Raw genomic sequence first — 17679 nt, forward strand, 5'->3', positions numbered from 1 at the left:
TAAAGAACCATTCAGTGGTCTTATACACAGTGTGTAGAAGCTGTCCTTGAGCTTGGCGATACATGCATTCGGGCTTTTGTATCTTCTGTATGATAGGAGAGGGGAGAAGAGAAAATGTTTGGGGTGGGTGCATTCTTTGATTGTGCTTTACTAAGGCAGAGATAAGTATAGATAGAGTTTGTAGAGGGGAGACTGGATTCCATGTTCTGCCAAGCTGTGTCCATAACTTCTTCCAGTTTCTCAGAGCAGGTGCCATACTGAGCCGCGATGCATTCTTCGATTCAATAAAAATTGATCACAAAAGGAAATTAAGAGAATGGCAGAAGAAATTTATATTCAGATTTTTTTTTGAAACATGAAAATCTTTTGCCGTGTAAGTCTTTTGGAAGGGAACGATGAAGAGATAAGTGGGCCTTATTTGGATACCAGACAGGTGAAGGGTGCAGAAAGCTTCAGCGAGAGAAGTCTACAGGTGTATATAAAGCAAGTGTGCCTCATTTCCACTAATACCCCATAGTTCTAGGATTCTAAAATTTGTTTGGTACAAAAAAATCACAGGACCACTTTCCTCTAAGTTACTGGGAAGCAAGCAAAACATTCCCTTGTTCTTCCTCAATTCTTCATGTTCTTCTACTGCAGTTCTGAACAGAGGAAGATGCAGGTACATAAATTCCTTTAATATGTGCTGGTCATTGCACACCAGCTATCACCCAGACTTGACAATGTGAAGTCTTGGGCCAATGATCAGTGGCTCCAAGACAACTGAACACTAATTTCTGTGCACAAACTTGGTCCAAGCACAACAACTGAAGTTAAACACAAGGGACGCAGGCTGAGGTCTCTGCAGAGGAAGGCACCCATCCTGTGTGTTGCCCTGGTTTCACTTGGGGTACAGCACTCAAATTATGCCAATAGTTACTGGTTGCCAGTGGAATTGAGCTGTGGCAACATGCACAGAAATACTTTGATGTGTATTTAAAGAATTGTAATCTGCAGGACTACAAACTCACTGTGAGCTGATGGGTTCAGGCTCCCTTACAACTAACACAGATAGTGAGCTGAATGATCTAAATGCCATGATTAATGAATGGCTAATGTGTATGATACTTTGCCTGTAATCATATCTGGGCTGAATCTACTTTCACATCTCACTGACTCAGCCAGTCATTGCATCTGTCACCATCTGAAGTAACAATGCTCACACTCTATTCTTCCCATTGTCCTCAAGTTCAGTCTTATGACGAACCAAATTACTGGCTTCTAGCCAAATACTTGACCCATAATCTCCTTGACAATGGCATCATGTTTCTTCCTATGGATCTTGTCATGGAGATCTGTGTTGCCAGAGTGTGAATCAAACCACTTAATCTTTCAAGTTCCTCAGTAGATTCCTTAGTCTTGTAAATAAAACACAGAAGAAACCAATAAAATATACCGTATTTCCCTCGTAATTTTACACATGGATTCAGTTTCCTTTTAACTACATGGGTACTGGGAGGGTAATTGCACAACCTGGATCAAACTATCGTCCTTTCTTACAGCAACAGATTTAGGATCATGGTAACATGGTTTTATTGGTAATGGCAAGCTCAACTTACAGAGTTAATGGAAACATAAATTGAAAGTGTAGGCCATGCCCTTTTTGTAACTCAGTTATGTCCTGGCTGATCTTTTGCCACAGTAACTTTGCCCTGAATAGCAACTATTTGTTCAATTCCCCTAATAGACAAAAATCTATCAAACTTTAATCATGAGCTTCCACTGCCACATAAGTAAAGATTTCTGTGTCTATATGAAAATATTAACTGAAGTTCAAAGTTCAGAGTAAATTTATTATCAAAGTACACATTATACTATGTTGCGATTCATTGTCTTCCAAGCTTTTACAAGAAAAAAGAAATGCAATAGAAATATATGAAAAATGTACATAAACAAAGAATGACAAAACAATCAATGTTCAAAAGACAAGCTGTGCAGATAAACATAGTACTGAGAACATGAGTTGTATACAGTCCTTGAAAGTGAGTCTGCAGGTTGTAGAATCAGTTCAGAGCAGTGACCAGTGAAGTTATTCATGATGGTTAAGAAGACTGATAGTTATAGGGTAACTGTTCCAATACCTGGTGGTGTGAACCTAAGGCTTCTGTACCTTCTACCCAATGGTAGTAGCAAGAAGAGGGCATTGGCCTGGATATTGAGGGTCTTTGATTGCAGATGCTGCTATCATGTGGAAGCACTCAATAGTGGAGATGTCTTTGCCTGCGACGGACTGGGCCGTATCCAACACTTTCTGTGTCTTTTCTGTTTCCAGGTATTGGTGTTTGGACACCAGGCCATGATACAGCCAGTTAGAATACTCTCCACTGGGTATCTATCGAAGTACGTCAAACTTTTTGACAATGCCAAACTTATGCAGACTTCTAAGAAAGTAGAAGCACTGTTGTGCCTTCTTTGTGAAGAAACATGTGCTGGTCCCAGGTCAGATGCCAAAGAATTTAAAGCTACTGATCCTCTGCACCTCTGTTTCCCTCATGGTGACCTCTGATTTCTTCCTCTTGAAGTTGACAATCAGGTCTTTGGCTTAGCTGGCGTGAGTGAGAGGTTGTTGGTGTGACACCACTCAACCTGATTTTCAGTCTCCCCCTTATGTCACTTTGATTCAGCCAACAACAGTGGTATCATCAGCAGACTTAAATATGGCATTAGAGTTGAGTAGGGATGAGTCCTTTGGTTCACCAATACTTATGTTATGGCCAATTCATACTAACGGGGGTCTGTCAGTGAGGAAATCAAGGATCCAGTTGCACAGGGAGGTACTGAGACCCAGGACTTGGAGTTAGTGATGAACTTTGAGGGGATGATAGTGTGCAAAGCTGAGCTATAGTCAATGAAGAGCATCTTCATTGTACAGGTGTTCTAGAGCAAAGAGAAGAGCCAATGACACGGCAGCTGCTGTTGACCCGTTGTAATGACAGACAAAATGGAGTGGATCCAGATCATTCCCAGGCAGCGACAATATGCTTCATGACAAATCTCTCAAAGTACTTCATCGTGTTGGATGTAAATGCTGCTTGACAATAGTCAATGATACCATTTTCTTTTTAGGCACTAATATAACTAATGCCTGCTTGAAGCAGGTGGATACCCCAGAATGCCAAAGCAAGAGTTTGAAGATGTCCATAAACACTCCAGCCAATTGATTAGCACAGGTCTTCAATAGTTGACCAGGTATGCTCTCTGTGCCAAATGCTTTCTGTAGATTCACCCTCCTGAAAGATGCTCTCACATCAGCCTCAGAGATTACAGGACCATTGGGGTCCCATCCTAATGGCCAAGCCCTGATCTACAAATTGTGATCCTTGGTTGTGGACATCTCAGTCAAAGGAAACATCTACCCTACCTAAAGTTTTGTTCTTCAATGAGATCAGCATTCATTCTTCTAAATGCAAGAAATAGACCCAGTCTGCTTGATCTCTTCTCATAGAACCAACCCTCCAAAAGAAGCATTTAAGTATTGTGGGGAGGGGGAGGTTGCTCAACTCTGTGATAAAGTGAAACACAGTTCTGGTTTTAGCATCCCATTTTCCAGGCAAGAGTTTTCTTTGCATTCATCGCTGTGAGAGATTATTCCATTTCATCCCATTCAACTCAAGACAGCTTCACATTTTCACAGCCTAAATTCATTCCACCTCAGTTAAATTCAACTTGTTATTGCAATGCATGTTGCAAGGAGGATAAAAAGAAGCACTAGGGGAGTACAGACAGGCTCAGTGAAAGGTCAAGGGCATGGCAGATGGAAAAAAGTGTAACACAATCCACTTTGACAGGTTATTTCGAATAGGAAGGCATTTCCCCTCCAAAGCTAAAAAAGATATTGGTAATCACTGTCATTAATGTGCTTGCAGATGAATAAGGAATGCAGATATGTTAGACTCTTTGCAAGCAGATTTGAATAACAGATTAGAGATATTGTGGTCCAATTATACAGGACCCCGGTGAGACTGCATCTGGAATATTGCGCTTGAATTTCAAGAACTTTTTCTAGTAACTAGACCAGAAGAATAAGTACTTCTTTCTACAAAAATAATTGTTACATTTTTGTTCCAATTATAATCATGAAGAATCTACTGTTCTAAATGAATGTCAATTATCTGAATATGCATATTCTTAGTTATTTGAATATGACTTATTTCCTACAGAAAGCAACATTAATAGAATACTAACCACTCAGATATATGAACTGCAGCCCCAAATAATTTCTTTAAGTGGAGAGAGCTGTTCCTTTTTCAAGAAATGAGAGAGGGATGGTGCAATTTAAAGCTGAGTTTCGAAAAGCATGGTAGCTGCTCTCATTTATCCATCAATAACCTTCGCGAGTGCTGAACTCTTTATGTATCTCCAGAAAAAAGAAATTGGCCAAGAATTTGTTATCCTTCCTTTCCAGACAGACTACATTAGATACTAAACTTATTAAAGGCAAATTGCTACTGGGAACTGCATCTACTACTTAAACCTTGGAGCCTTTTATTCTATGGATAATTTATTTATCCAGTAGCTCAATGACAGCTCAAGAAATGTCATTAGTGATAACATAATTTGTTCTTTGATTAGGCTAAGGACCTTTGTTCAATTACTCCTTCAAAACTGTGCAAATACGCATCGTTTTTAGTACAAAATTACTCAAAAATATTTTAAATTCTGAACCAATACATACAGCAAGATACATACCAAGTGCAACAGTACCCATTAGAAAGGGTGTTCCAATGCAGGAGAAATCATTGCTTATTTCTTGATGGATTTCAGAGCCCACAACAAAGGTCACCATTACCTACAAAACAGAAGACAAAAGTTCTTGGAATGGGCAGATCTAAATGAGAAACATGATAGTGAACGCAGCAGGCCAGGCAGCATCTCTAGGAAGAGGTACAGTCGACTTTTCGGGCCGAGACCCTTCGTCAGGACTAACTGAGAGAAGAGCTAGTAAGAGATTTGAAAGTGGGAGGGGGAGGGGGAGATCTGAAATAATAGGAGAAGACAGGAGGGGGAGGGATGGAGCCAAGAGCTGGACAGGTGATTGGCAAAAGGGATATGAGAGGATCATGGGACAGGAGGCCCAGGGAGAAAGAAAAGGGGGAGGGGGAGAAAAAACCCAGAGGATGAGCAAGGGGTATAGTGAGAGGGACAGAGGGAGACAAAGGAGAGAGATAAAAAGAATGTTTGTATATAAATAAATAACGGATGGGGTACGAGGGGGAAGTGGGGCATTAGCAGAAGTTTGAGAAGTCAATGTTCATGCCATCAGGTTGGAGGCTACCCAGACGGAATATAAGGTGTTGTTCCTCCAACCTGAGTGTGGCTTCACCTTTACAGTAGAGGAGGCCATGGATAGACATATCAGAATGGGAATGGAACGTGGAATTAAAATGTGTGGCCACTGGGAGATCCTGCTTTCTCTGGCGGACAGGGTGCAGGTGTTCAGCAAAACGATCTCCCAGTCTGCGTCGGGTCTCGCCAATATATAGAAGGCCACATCGAGAGCACCGGACGCAGTATATCACCCCAGCCGACTCACAGGTGAGGTGTCGCCTCACCTGGAAGGACTGTCTGGGGCCCTGAGTGGTGGTAAGGGAGGAAGTGTAAGGGCATGTGTAGCACTTGTTCCGCTTGCGAGGATAAGTGCCAGGAGGGAGATCAGTGGGTAGGGATGGGGGGGAACGAATGGACAAGGGAGTCGCGTAAGGAGCGATCCCTGCGGAAAGCGGGGGGGGGGAGGGAAAGACGTACTTTGTGGTGGGATCCCGTTGGAGGTGGCGGAAGTTACGGAGAATAATATGTTGGACCCGGAGGCTGGTGGGGTGGTAGGTGAGGACAAGGAGAATCCTATTCCTAGTGGGGTGGCGGGAGGATGGAGTGAGAGCAGATTGTGTGAAATGGGGGAGACGCGTTTGAGAGCAGAGTTGATGGTGGAGGAAGGGAAGCCCCTTTCTTTAAAAAAGGAGGACATCTCCCTCATCCTGGAATTAAACTGCTGCTGCTAAGCTAACAAATTTTACGTCACATGCCGGTGATAATAAACCTGATTCTGATTCTGACTCAGCACAATTTTGAACTGTAAAATGCTTTATTGCCACAAAGAATGGATGCAAAACAGTCTGTCTGCAAAACTGAGAACACAGCAAACCACAGGAGAGACACTCAAATAGAAGGGAAATAATTGGATCAGAAAAAAAGAAAATGGAGGTTAAAGTTCTGAAATGGATGAACTGTGTTAGGAAGGCAGTTTGAATATTACATATGCCAGCAGTAACAATATAAACAGTGACTTCACAATTAAAGATCAATAATCAAGACTTTTACAAGATTAATGACATCACCTGTTATATTATGGGAAACGACCAATTATAAACTGACAGACTGACTTTGCTAGGAAGTGACTGGTTGAAAGGTTTCAGGATATTTATATGAGATTAAATGCGTCATAGTTAGGCTTGAGTAGGCTGCTACAACTATATGAAGACATGTTCAAAGATTCAGACATCGACACTGAGCAGCATGAAGCTTAAATATATATGAGATTGGATGGCAGATTAATCAAGTGATCAGCTCAAAGCACAAAATTGTTTGGATGATCCTCATGGCATTTATCTCCCAGACAAAACCTTCTGACTCTGCTGAAATTTCAAAGATAGAGCAAATCAGTTAAAAATTCAAAGGGTTCAAAGTACATTTATAATCAAAGAATGTATAAATTATACACCCTTGAGATTTGTCTGCTTACAGGCAGTCAAAAAACAAGAAACCTGAAAGAACTCTGATTAAAAAAAGTCTAACATCAAATGCATAGAGAAAGAGAAAAAAACACAAATCATGCAAGCAACAACATTCTGAACCAAATTGAGTCCATAGGCATGAACCCCTGGAGCAGCCAGAGTAGGCCCAAAGCCTCTGTCTCAGTTTATCATATAACGGGCCAAATCCCCATGAAGCTCGCAGACACGAAGTCCGTAGCAGTGGAAGCAGTCTCACCATGGAGAAAGGAGTGAACATCGCGGAAGAGTGAGCAAAATCAGCCCAACCCTCGCCTCTGATCCCGACACCCTACCTTTCCAGTCTATCTCGGCCAGCGTTTAAATTGTCCAGACACTGGATTGTGCTGTGCGTGAGTACCTGGGCCCAAGCACAATGATATGCACTGGGCCTAAGCCTTGCTACCAGCCCAAGGCCATTTTCCACCTCTCCAAATTGGCTTGGTACTTAGACCAATCCACCCTCACATCCAATTTAGGTGTAGGGCATCGAAACTCTTCCACCTCAATTCCTTTCCAAATTGCTCGCTCCAACTCCATCCCTGACATCGACACCATCTCAAATATGTTACACTCTGACTTTGCAACGCACCAGCATGGCTGGTCCTTCAAGTCAGCTTCATCTCCACTCACCTCTCCATTATCTGCGGTGATAGTTTACCACAATTTCGTGTGCAATCTCCGACTACATCTGTATGCAATTGGGCAGGCACAAAGGTTTAAGGAATTTAAACTTGCCCAATACCAACTGCCAGTTTAATGTGCATGAAAGTCAGCACATGTTGGCAATTAAAAACCATTGGGTGGTGTACTTTACATCATAAGTCTGTACCAGCATCATTCCTAGTAACTGTAGATCTGATATAGCAATGGATTCACAGCACTGTTTGTGCAATCAGGATGGATTCTGACTGCAACCATCACAAACCATGAAAAACTTACCCCCGACATCCCTTCTGCACCTACTTCCAAGCACCATAAAACTATGTCCCCTCATGCTGGCTACTTCAGCCCTGGGAAAAAGCCTCTGGCTATCCACATGATCAATGTCTCTTGCATACCTCTGTCATGTCACCTCTCATCCTCCATTGCTCCAAGGAGAAAAGGCCAAGCTCATTCAACCTATTCTCACAAGGCATGCTCTCCACTTGAAAACTTGAAAAAGTGGTTGCCGAGGCTTGGCAGAGTATGGCACACGAAAACAAAAAATGCTCTCCAATCCAAGCAACATCCTGCTAAATCTCCTCTGCACTTTTTCTATAGTATCCCATCCGTCCTGTAGTGAGGTGACCAGAACTGAACGCAGTACTCCAAGTGGGGTCTGGCCAAGGTCTTCTATAGCTGTAACATTATGTCACAGTTCTGGACCATAATCCTACGGTTGATGAATGCCAACACACCATATGCACTATTCTTCGACGTTAAGCTTCCAACTATGGCCTTCTTTCAGCCATAACTCAGTGATGCCCACCATGTCACACCGAGCAATTTCTCGTTGCATCACAAATTCATCCACCTTATTCCGAATGCTACGCACATTTAAATATAGCACCTTCAGTCCTGCATTCTTCACCCTTTTGGATTTTGCCTCTGTGGTACAATTTAACTCTTTACTCTGTCTGCATTTGTACCTAATCATTGACTTGTCCTTCCTTATATTCACGTTACACCCATCATCTACTTGTAAACCTGCTGGCTCATCCTCAGCTCTATCATACTGGATCCTATCTCCCTGCCATATTAGTTTAAACCACTCCTAACAGATCTAGTAAATCTGTCTGCAAGCAGATTGCTCCCCCTGGGATTCAATTGCAACCCGTTCCTTTTGTACAGCTCCCACTTGCCTTAGAAGAGATCCCAATTATCCAGAAATCTGAACCCCTGCCCCCTGCTCCAACTAACACACATAAAAGTTGCTGGTGAATGCAGCAGGCCAGGCAGCATCTCTAGGAAGAGGTACAGTCGACGTTTCAGGCCAAGACCCTTCGTCAGGACTAACTGAAAGAAGAGCTAGTAAGAGATTTGAAAGTGGGGAGGGGAGATCCAAAATGATAGGAGAAGACAGGAGGGGGAGGGATGGAGCCAAGAGCTGGACAGGTGATTGGCAAAAGGGATATGAGAGGATCATGGGACAGGAGGCCCAGGGAGAAGGAATGGGGGGGGGAGGAACCCAGAGGATGGGCAAGGGGTATAGTCATTGGGACAAAAAGGAGAGTGAGAGAAAGAATGTGCGTATATAAATAACGGATGGGGTACGAGGGGTACACATCCTGCTTTCTCTGGCGGACAGAGCGTAGGTGTTCAGCAAGATGTGTTCAGCAAGGTGTTCTGCAGGATCTCCCAGTGGCCACACCAGAGAAAGCAGGATCTCCCAGTGGCCACACATTTTAATTCCACATCCCATTCCCATTCTGACATGTCTATTCACGGCCTCCTCTACTGTAAAGATGAAGCCACACTCAAGTTGGAGGAATAACACCTTATATTCCGTCTGGGTAGCCTCCAACCTGATGGCATGAACATTGACTTCTCTAACTTCTGCTAGTGCCCCACCTCCCCCTCGTACCCCATCCGTTATTTATTTATATACACACATTCTTTCTCTTAGTATCCTTTTTCTCCCTCTGTTCCTCTGTCTATACCCCTTGCCCATCTTCTGGGTTTTCCCCCCCCGCCCCCTTTTCCTTCTCCCTGGGCCTCCTGTCCCATGATCCTCTCATATCCCTTTTACCAATCAACTGTCCAGCTCTTGGCTCCATCCCTCCCCCTCCTGTCTTCTCCTATCATTTTGGATCTCCCCCTCTCCCTCCCACTCTCAAACCTCTTACTAGCTCTTCCTTCAGTTAGTCCTGATGAAGGGTCTCGGCCTGAAATGTCGACTGTACCTCTTCCTAGAGATGCTGTCTGGCCTGCTGCGTTCACCAGCAACTTTGATGTGTGTTGCTTGAATTTCCAGCATCTGCAGAATTCCTCGTGTTCGCCCCTGCTCCAATTCTTCAGCCATGTATTTATCTGTCACCTCATTCTATTCCTATCCTTACTGTCGCATGACACAAGTAGCAATCCTGAGATTACTACCTTTGTGGTCCTGTTTCTCATCTTCCTTCCAAACTCTCTGTATTCTCTTTTCAGGATCTCCTCTCTTTTTCTACCTATGTCGATGGTACTAATACTTACCACAACTTCTGGCTGCTCACCCTCCCTTTACAGGATATTGTGGACATGTCCAGAAACATCGCTGACCCTAGCACCTGGGAGGCAAACTACCATCCGTGTTTCCTTTTTGTGTCTACAGAATTGCCTTTCGGTCCCCCTGACTATAAAGTCCCCTATTACTGCTGCCATCCACTTCAGTTCCCTACCTTCTGAGCCACAGGGTCAGACTCAATGCCAGAACACTGGCTCTGTAGACATTCCCCCTATTCACTCAAGAGTTAAGTAAGAAATAAGGAATGAACTCACCTGCTTGCCTTGCCTCCACTGGTTTTCACCAAAGCCCTTTTAAACTAAAGCCGTACTACTCTGCCTCAGGCTACCCCAACGACGACCGCTCCCACAATGACGGCTCCGCTAGGCAGTAACTCTCTTTTATAGAGACTGGGTTTTTAAAAGCTCTACTTCAGGCGCCGACTCCCGTCGAAAAACTTCCTGCTTTTTAAAGCTCTTTGCCAGACCTGCACGGGAAAATTTCTGTTGTGTCTGCGCAGTACTCCAATCGTCATCAGGGTTGGGGATGGATTCGGAGAAATTCTTAATCTGGGGGCATCTGATGGGCTCGATGTCGCCAGCAGGGATCGTGGTCTTGGGATGTCTGTGGCTGCCAGCGTTTGAGATGGCGTGTTCTACGATCTGCAGATGGGCAATCTTCTGAACCTTGCTGGACATGAGAAAGGTGAAGAACCGGCGATTAAAAGTGGGGATCTGGCGGAGGATAAAATATCAGACAGGTGGAGCGATAACCAAATATTTCACTGAGTCTTCAAGGTACTCTGTGAGTTTCTTATCCAATCTTCTTGTAATGCTGACATTATCAAAGAAAGAGAAACCATGGTGCCGGAGTAAATCTCAGCAATAATATTCATACAAGACTGAGCAGCAGGCTGTTTTCATACATTATAATTGTCAGCCATGCAATCGAATTGGCAACCAGGTCTGTAAAACAGTGATCAGTCACATCATGGATAGCAGACTTGAGAGGCCATCTTCATCTGCATTGTTCCAGTGCTGTTAAAAACATGAAGCTTTCTCAACTGTAGCAGGCTTTTAACTATATGTTGATGGAAACTACTTCCTCCTCGCTAATATGTTCTTTCTTGCCGCCACAGACTTTTTGAGATTTATGAAAAGCTAATTCATTTTCAGCAGACAGGCACAAGACATGACAGGAACAGGTAGTCACTGTAGATCAGATATTGAGCCTCAGAACTCATGTAAATAAGACATGATCTGTAAATATTTTATTGGCAACTAAGGGAGCTCATTTAGTATTTTATGTTGGTGGTCTCACTCTTTAAATACTGCTTATAGGATACACAAAGAGCACCCAACAATGGGGACCCAGGAAGAAAGGGGATTGTGAAGGAAGCAATGTGAAAGTAGGTGGCCAGGTGGGAGCCAAGAGAAGCATGGTTGCATCTGACAGGAGTGTAATTCGACAAATCTACTTCCATGATAAACACCTTCTAGGCCCCTGTCACAGCATATCTAAGCATGGACACCTTGAATGCCGCCAGACTGGCGCACATGCTTAATTTGAGTCTGTGCAATTCTCAACACACAAGGTAGGTCCCAATTTGCAATTGAAAAAAATAGCCTGTCTAATGATGCAGCTCAACTTGACATTAATTGGTATGCTGTTTAGAATTTGTTTCTAGGCATTTTGCAGACTTGAATTATTTCTAAATCATGAGAAGTGTCATATTACTTTAATCATTTCCTCAGAGTTCCGACTTTAAATTTGAGTCTTAAATACATACACATATGTTATACATATACATAGATACATATGAAATTACATGCTCAATGTTGGGAATGTGGTACAGAAGGAATGGTTATAGAAAAATAAGTTTACTTTTATTATTTTCTTAGGCATGTTCCCAGTGCCTCCTTTAGCTAATTATAAAGGCTTTAGCAAACAGTCTTTTGGGAAACAGGGATCTCTCAGTAAGTATTTTTCCTTTTTACATTTCTTTTCATTTGGTGGGAAGTGATACCTTGAATCAGGCTGGTGTGGCAAATGTTCAAAGAATAATTCTGCTGACTCGCTGCTTGCTTTAGGCACAAGACCAATTACTACCCTGAGTTATTTCATCATTCTAGCAAGTCAGGGCAATCAAAAATAAGTCATTTCTCTCATTGTCCAATTAGGCCAGGTCAGCAGCAAGGAAATAAAGCCAAGTTTTCAACCAAGTGGCTTTCAGTGTCTCTGACCATGCCATTTTTTTGATGGATGATAGCCACAGTAGCCCAACAGCAGATGGTACATGTTTCCCTCTGGTGACCCTATGCTCTTTGCTTGCCAAAACCTGAAGGACAGTCAGATAATATGGTTATCCTATATTTTTAATGCAAATAAATGAGCTTTCGGGAAAATAAAGCACAAGGGTTGGATAGGTCTATTATAGTAATGAAGAGGTTCACTAGCATGCATTTCACACCTAAATTTGGGACACAACAGAGAAAAGTAATGACAATTGAAGTTAAAACCTTCTGTGTTTCCTATTTGGCTTAGGTCCTTCACTTGGATCAGTACATCAAGTATTTAGCAACTTGCTATAACATTAGGGATTAGTCATGCCTTACAATGATGCAGTGCTATGATATGCAATGGAGGGAGTTAGCTGGTTTACAATGTAATGGAACTTTGCTTACATAGTTCTGAGCAAATTCCTTTATATTAGAGCAGTCTACTTCCACGGGGAAGTTATGGTGAAGTGTTAATAGAGATTAGCAGATTGCAAACCTATTATATTCACCAGGAAACATTAAAAAGTTTCAAGATCAAGTTTCAAGTTTAATTATCATTCAACCATACATGAACATGGCCAAACAAAACAGTGTTCCTCTGGGGCCAAAATGCAAAACACATTACCAACAGCACACACCACATTTCACATAGCACATCACACGAATAGCACATATGGTTATGATTTCAGAAAAACATATAGTCACCATGTGAAAAAATATATAGCCCAAGTCCCCAAGTTGTCCTGGTCCAGCTTGATATTCCACTGACAGAGCAATGCAGGGGTCAGCCCCCAATCCAGGACAGAATTCAGTGGCACACAGCCAGATCCAGTGTCTAAGGCATGTGGATCTTGTCCGTGCAACAACTGAGGCAACATAGCTCCATCACCGTCAGTCTCTCCAATGAATCAGTGAAACAGACTTGCAGTATTCTATGTTCTCAATGTCTAATGGAGTCTTGTGATCACAATAAAACTGCCTAAGATAATTATTTGCACCCTTTTTTGGATCGTGCACCATCTTAGCATGACAGTCTGCAATGGAAAAAGATGTTCCATTTCTGTCAAACATTTTTCAATAGTTTTATTGTACTTTTAATCACTATATTGCACATGATTTATATTTCCATCAAAGGAAAGAAAATATTGGGTGTATGTAACCTTTGGTGATCATATCAAGACACACTGAGGACAGGTTGATGAAATGAACACAGTTGGGTAAACTGAGGATTTGTGTAACTATGAAATAAGCAAAAGTGAGTAAGCAGTTTGAACACAGAACATAAACTAGAACAGCATAGGTTTACGGGCGCCTAGGCACAAATCGAGTAGCAGCAGTACTCTCAATGGATATGATTAAATATTCCTGTTTCAGCCCGATACAGCTAAAAAGCACAACTGCTTCTAAGGACAGTACAGTCAACAAAGATGTCTTAAAGTGCTTAAATGAACCATTGCTGCTTAAAACCGATGAAAACAACACCGATTGTGGGCGGAAGTGCCTACGGAGGATACCTCGGAGGAAGCGCAGGCATAGATTGGGGTTACAAGTGCGCTTAAGGAAATGGAGTTTTAAACTCAGTGTACCGACTATCTTGCTGGCAGACATGCAGTCTCTGGTGAATAAAATCGATGATCTCAGAGCTAGGGTGCTGAATCAGAGGGACATTAGGACCGCCTGTGTCCTTTGTTTCATGGAATCCTGGTTAACCCCTTCTGTACCAGATGCAGCGATCTAGATCAACAGGTTTACAATACGCAGTCAGGATAGATCTATATAGTCTCTTAAAAGCAGAGGTGAAGGAGCGTGCCTCATGATCAACTCTTTTTGGTACACCAATATATCTGTGCTGTCCCAGTTCTGCTCCTCAGACCTGGAATATCCAGCAGTGAAGTGCCGTCCTTTTTACCAACCACGGGAGATTTCTGGGATCATTTTGGTAGCAGTTTACATTCCACCTTGGGCCAATGTCAAGCAGGCTTCAGATGATCTCAGCTATGGGATCAACATGCATGAAACAGCACATACTAACCATCATTTTGGGAGATTTTAACTCGGCCACTTTGAAAAAATCACTAAGCAACTACCATCAACAGATCACTTGCAATACCAGAGGGAACACCACACTGGATCATTGCTACACCACCATCAAGAATGCCGACCGTGAGATTTCACGCCCTCACTTCGGGAAGTCTGATCACCTAGCTGTACTTCTACTCCCTGAGTATAGGCAGAGATTGAAGACTGCAGCACCAGCCGTGAGGACCAAGAAGGTATGGACAAGGGAAGCACAGGAGCACCTACAGAATTGCTTTGAATCGGTGGACTGGACTGTATTCAGGGATTCATCTTCGAACCTGGATGAGTATGCTGCAGTTGTCACCGACTTCATTAAACCTTGTGTGGATGAGTGTGTGCCCACAGAGACTTACTGCACATTCCCAAACCAAAAGCCGTGGATGAACCAGGAGGTATGTCGTCTGCTGAAGGCTAGATCTGTGGCATTCAAGTCTGGTGACCCAGAAAACCAGGTATGATTTGCAGAGGGCTACTTTAAGGGCGAAGAGACAATTTCCAATGAGATTGGAGACGGCATCGGATGCACAGCAACTCTGGCAGGGTCTGGAAGACATTACTTCCTACAAAGTGAAACCCAATAGCATGAATGGCAGCGATACTTCACTACCAGATGAAGTCAATGCCTTCTATGCACACTGTGAAAGGGAGAATATAACTACAGCTGTGAAGATCTCTGCTGCATCTGATGACCCTGTGATCTCCATCTCAGAGGCCACTGTTAAGCTGTCTTTAAAGACAGTGAACCCTTGCAAGGCCGAAGGTCCAGATGGAATACCTGGTTAGGCTCTGAAAACCTGTGCCAACCAACTATTGGGAGTATTCAAGAACATTTCAATCTCTCACTGCTACAGGTAGAAAATCCCACTTGCTTCAAAAAGGCAACAATTATACCAGCGCTTAAGAAGAATAATGTGGGCAGCCTTAATAACCATCACCCGGTAGCACTCACATCAACAGTGATGAAATGCTTTGAGAGGTTTGTCATGACTAGACTGAACTCCTGCCTCAGCAAGGACCTGGACCCATTGCAATTTGCTTATCGCCACGATAGTCAACAGCAGATGCAATCTCAATGGCTCTCCATACAGCTTTAGACCACCCAGACAACACAAGCACCTACATTGATCTTATCCCCCCTCTTTCACCCTAAATGCATGCTTTCCGGTTTGAGAATTTCATCTCTGGGAAAAGATACTGCCAGTATACTCTGCCCATGCATCTGATAACCCTACAGATTTCTATCAGACCTCTCCTCAGCCTCTGCTCCAGAGAAAACAATCAAAGTTTGTCTAACCTCTCCTTCTGTTTGTTTAACATCTTTCATTTCATTGGCTTTTAAAAAATGGATTTCTATTGATTTTCTACTCAAGGTACGAGGGGTCCTCAGGGAATACTCATGGAAATTATATCTTTTACATGGATAGTTAACAGTAATGAAATAAAACAATATTTGACCTACCCTGCAATGATAACCATATTTAAACATAAATCCTATTTTCTGTGTAAAACTGATATATAGAGCAAATTAAATAGGATGAAAGGCCACATCATTAACACTTCTATGCAGATGTTTCAAAATTTAGAGGTTATGTGCAATAAATAATATAGTGAAGACTGAGATCAGTTTGCTTTTGATTCCAATGCATGTAAACATGTGGAAGAAATCCATTTAATAACAGAAATGCTTTAAAATGTCTAATATATACAATTAGACCAAACAGGAATAACTAACACAAAACTATACTCACTGTGATGATTAACAGAGTTCCTTTTGCCAGGGTCAAAACAGATGTGATTGGTTGTATAATGACTTGAGCCAAAATAATTCCAAAGGACAAAATCCATGTGAAGAATGGAATGACATATATATGCCTAGATCGAACAAAATATTTATGTATGTTAGAACAATGCTACGTATTACCTATAGTTATCACCTTTTCCAGCACACAATCTCCAGTCTTCTATGTATAGCATTTCAAATTCTCATCTAAATACTTCTTAAATGTATGAGAGAACCTGCCCCCATTATGGCATTGCAGATCCACTGCATCAAGATCCACATTTATGTTTCAAATAATCTAGTAATCAATGTTTTTCTTTGAGTTACAAAACATTACCATGTAAATTTAGTTTTTCCCAATTGGAAAGAAAACATGTTCAAATCAGTAAATGCAACCCGAGTACAGATTTTAGATATTTTCACGTAAAGTGTGATCAAGCTCATGACATAACAGTCTTAAACTAAACACATGGCATAAGTTCTAAATAAACCTAAAAAAAACACTTGATATTATAATGTATACGGATAAATTAAAGCATGCCAAATAGATATTCTCAATGCAATTATTTTGTCAACTACACTTACTGCCACAATATGCTCAACTTCTTAAGATGTCAACAAAGTACTGTATATAACAAGCAACACACATAAAAGTTGCTGGTGAACGCAGCAGGCCAGGCAGCATCTCTAGGAAGAGGTGCAGTCGACGTTTCAGGCCGAGACCCTTCGTCAGGACTAACTGAAGGAAGAGTGAGTAAGGGATTTGAAAGTTGGAGGGGGAGGGGGGAGATCCAAAATGATAGGAGAAGACAGGAGGGGGAGGGATAGAGCCGAGAGCTGGACAGGTGATAGGCAAAAGGGATACGAGAGGATCATGGGACAGGAGGTCCGGGAAGAAAGACGGGGGGGGGTACCCAGATGATGGGCAAGAGGTATATTCAGAGGGACAGAGGGAGAAAAAGGAGAGTGAGAGAAAGAATGTGTGTATAAAAATAAGTAACAGATGGGGTACGAGGGGGAGGTGGGGCATTAGCGGAAGTTAGAGAAGTCGATGTTCATGCCATCAGGTTGGAGGCTACCCAGACGGAATATAAGGTGTTGTTCCTCCAACCTCAGTGTGGCTTCATCTTTACAGTAGAGGAGGCCGTGGATAGACATGTCAGAATGGGAATGGGATGTGGAAAATTAAAATGTGTGGCCACTGGGAGATCCTGCTTTCTCTGGCGGACAGAGCGTAGGTGTTCAGCAAAGTGGTCTCCCAGTCTGCGTCGGGTCTCGCCAATATATAAAAGGCCACACATTTTAATTCCACATCCCATTCCCATTCTGACATGTCTATCCATGGCCTCCTCTACTGTAAAGATGAAGCCACACTCAGGTTGGAGGAATAACACCTTATAATCCATCTGGGTCGCCTCCAACCTGATGGCATGAATATTGACCTCTAACTTCCGCTAATGCCCCTCCTCCCTTTCGTACCTCATCCCTTATTTATTTATTTATCTCTCCTCCCCTCCCCCCCACTTTTTTTCCTCTCTCTTTTTTCTC

At 42.6% G+C, this 17679-nt stretch overlaps 1 protein-coding gene across 1 annotated transcript in view; it reads right to left on the reverse strand.

Moving 5' to 3' along the window:
- The window catches only part of si:ch211-51h4.2 (uncharacterized), a 435103-nt gene that overhangs the window by 243895 nt on the left and 173529 nt on the right, over positions 1 to 17679 (reverse strand). Inside the window, exons 8-9 of the mRNA XM_063045772.1 lie at positions 16100 to 16223; positions 4729 to 4828 (exon numbers count right to left, since the gene is read on the reverse strand). Of these exons, the coding sequence (XP_062901842.1) occupies positions 4729 to 4828; positions 16100 to 16223 (224 nt within the window). The remainder of the gene's footprint in view (positions 1 to 4728; positions 4829 to 16099; positions 16224 to 17679) is intronic.

Source organism: Mobula hypostoma, chromosome 4, assembly GCF_963921235.1.
Source record: "Mobula hypostoma chromosome 4, sMobHyp1.1, whole genome shotgun sequence".
NCBI lineage: Eukaryota > Metazoa > Chordata > Chondrichthyes > Myliobatiformes > Myliobatidae > Mobula > Mobula hypostoma.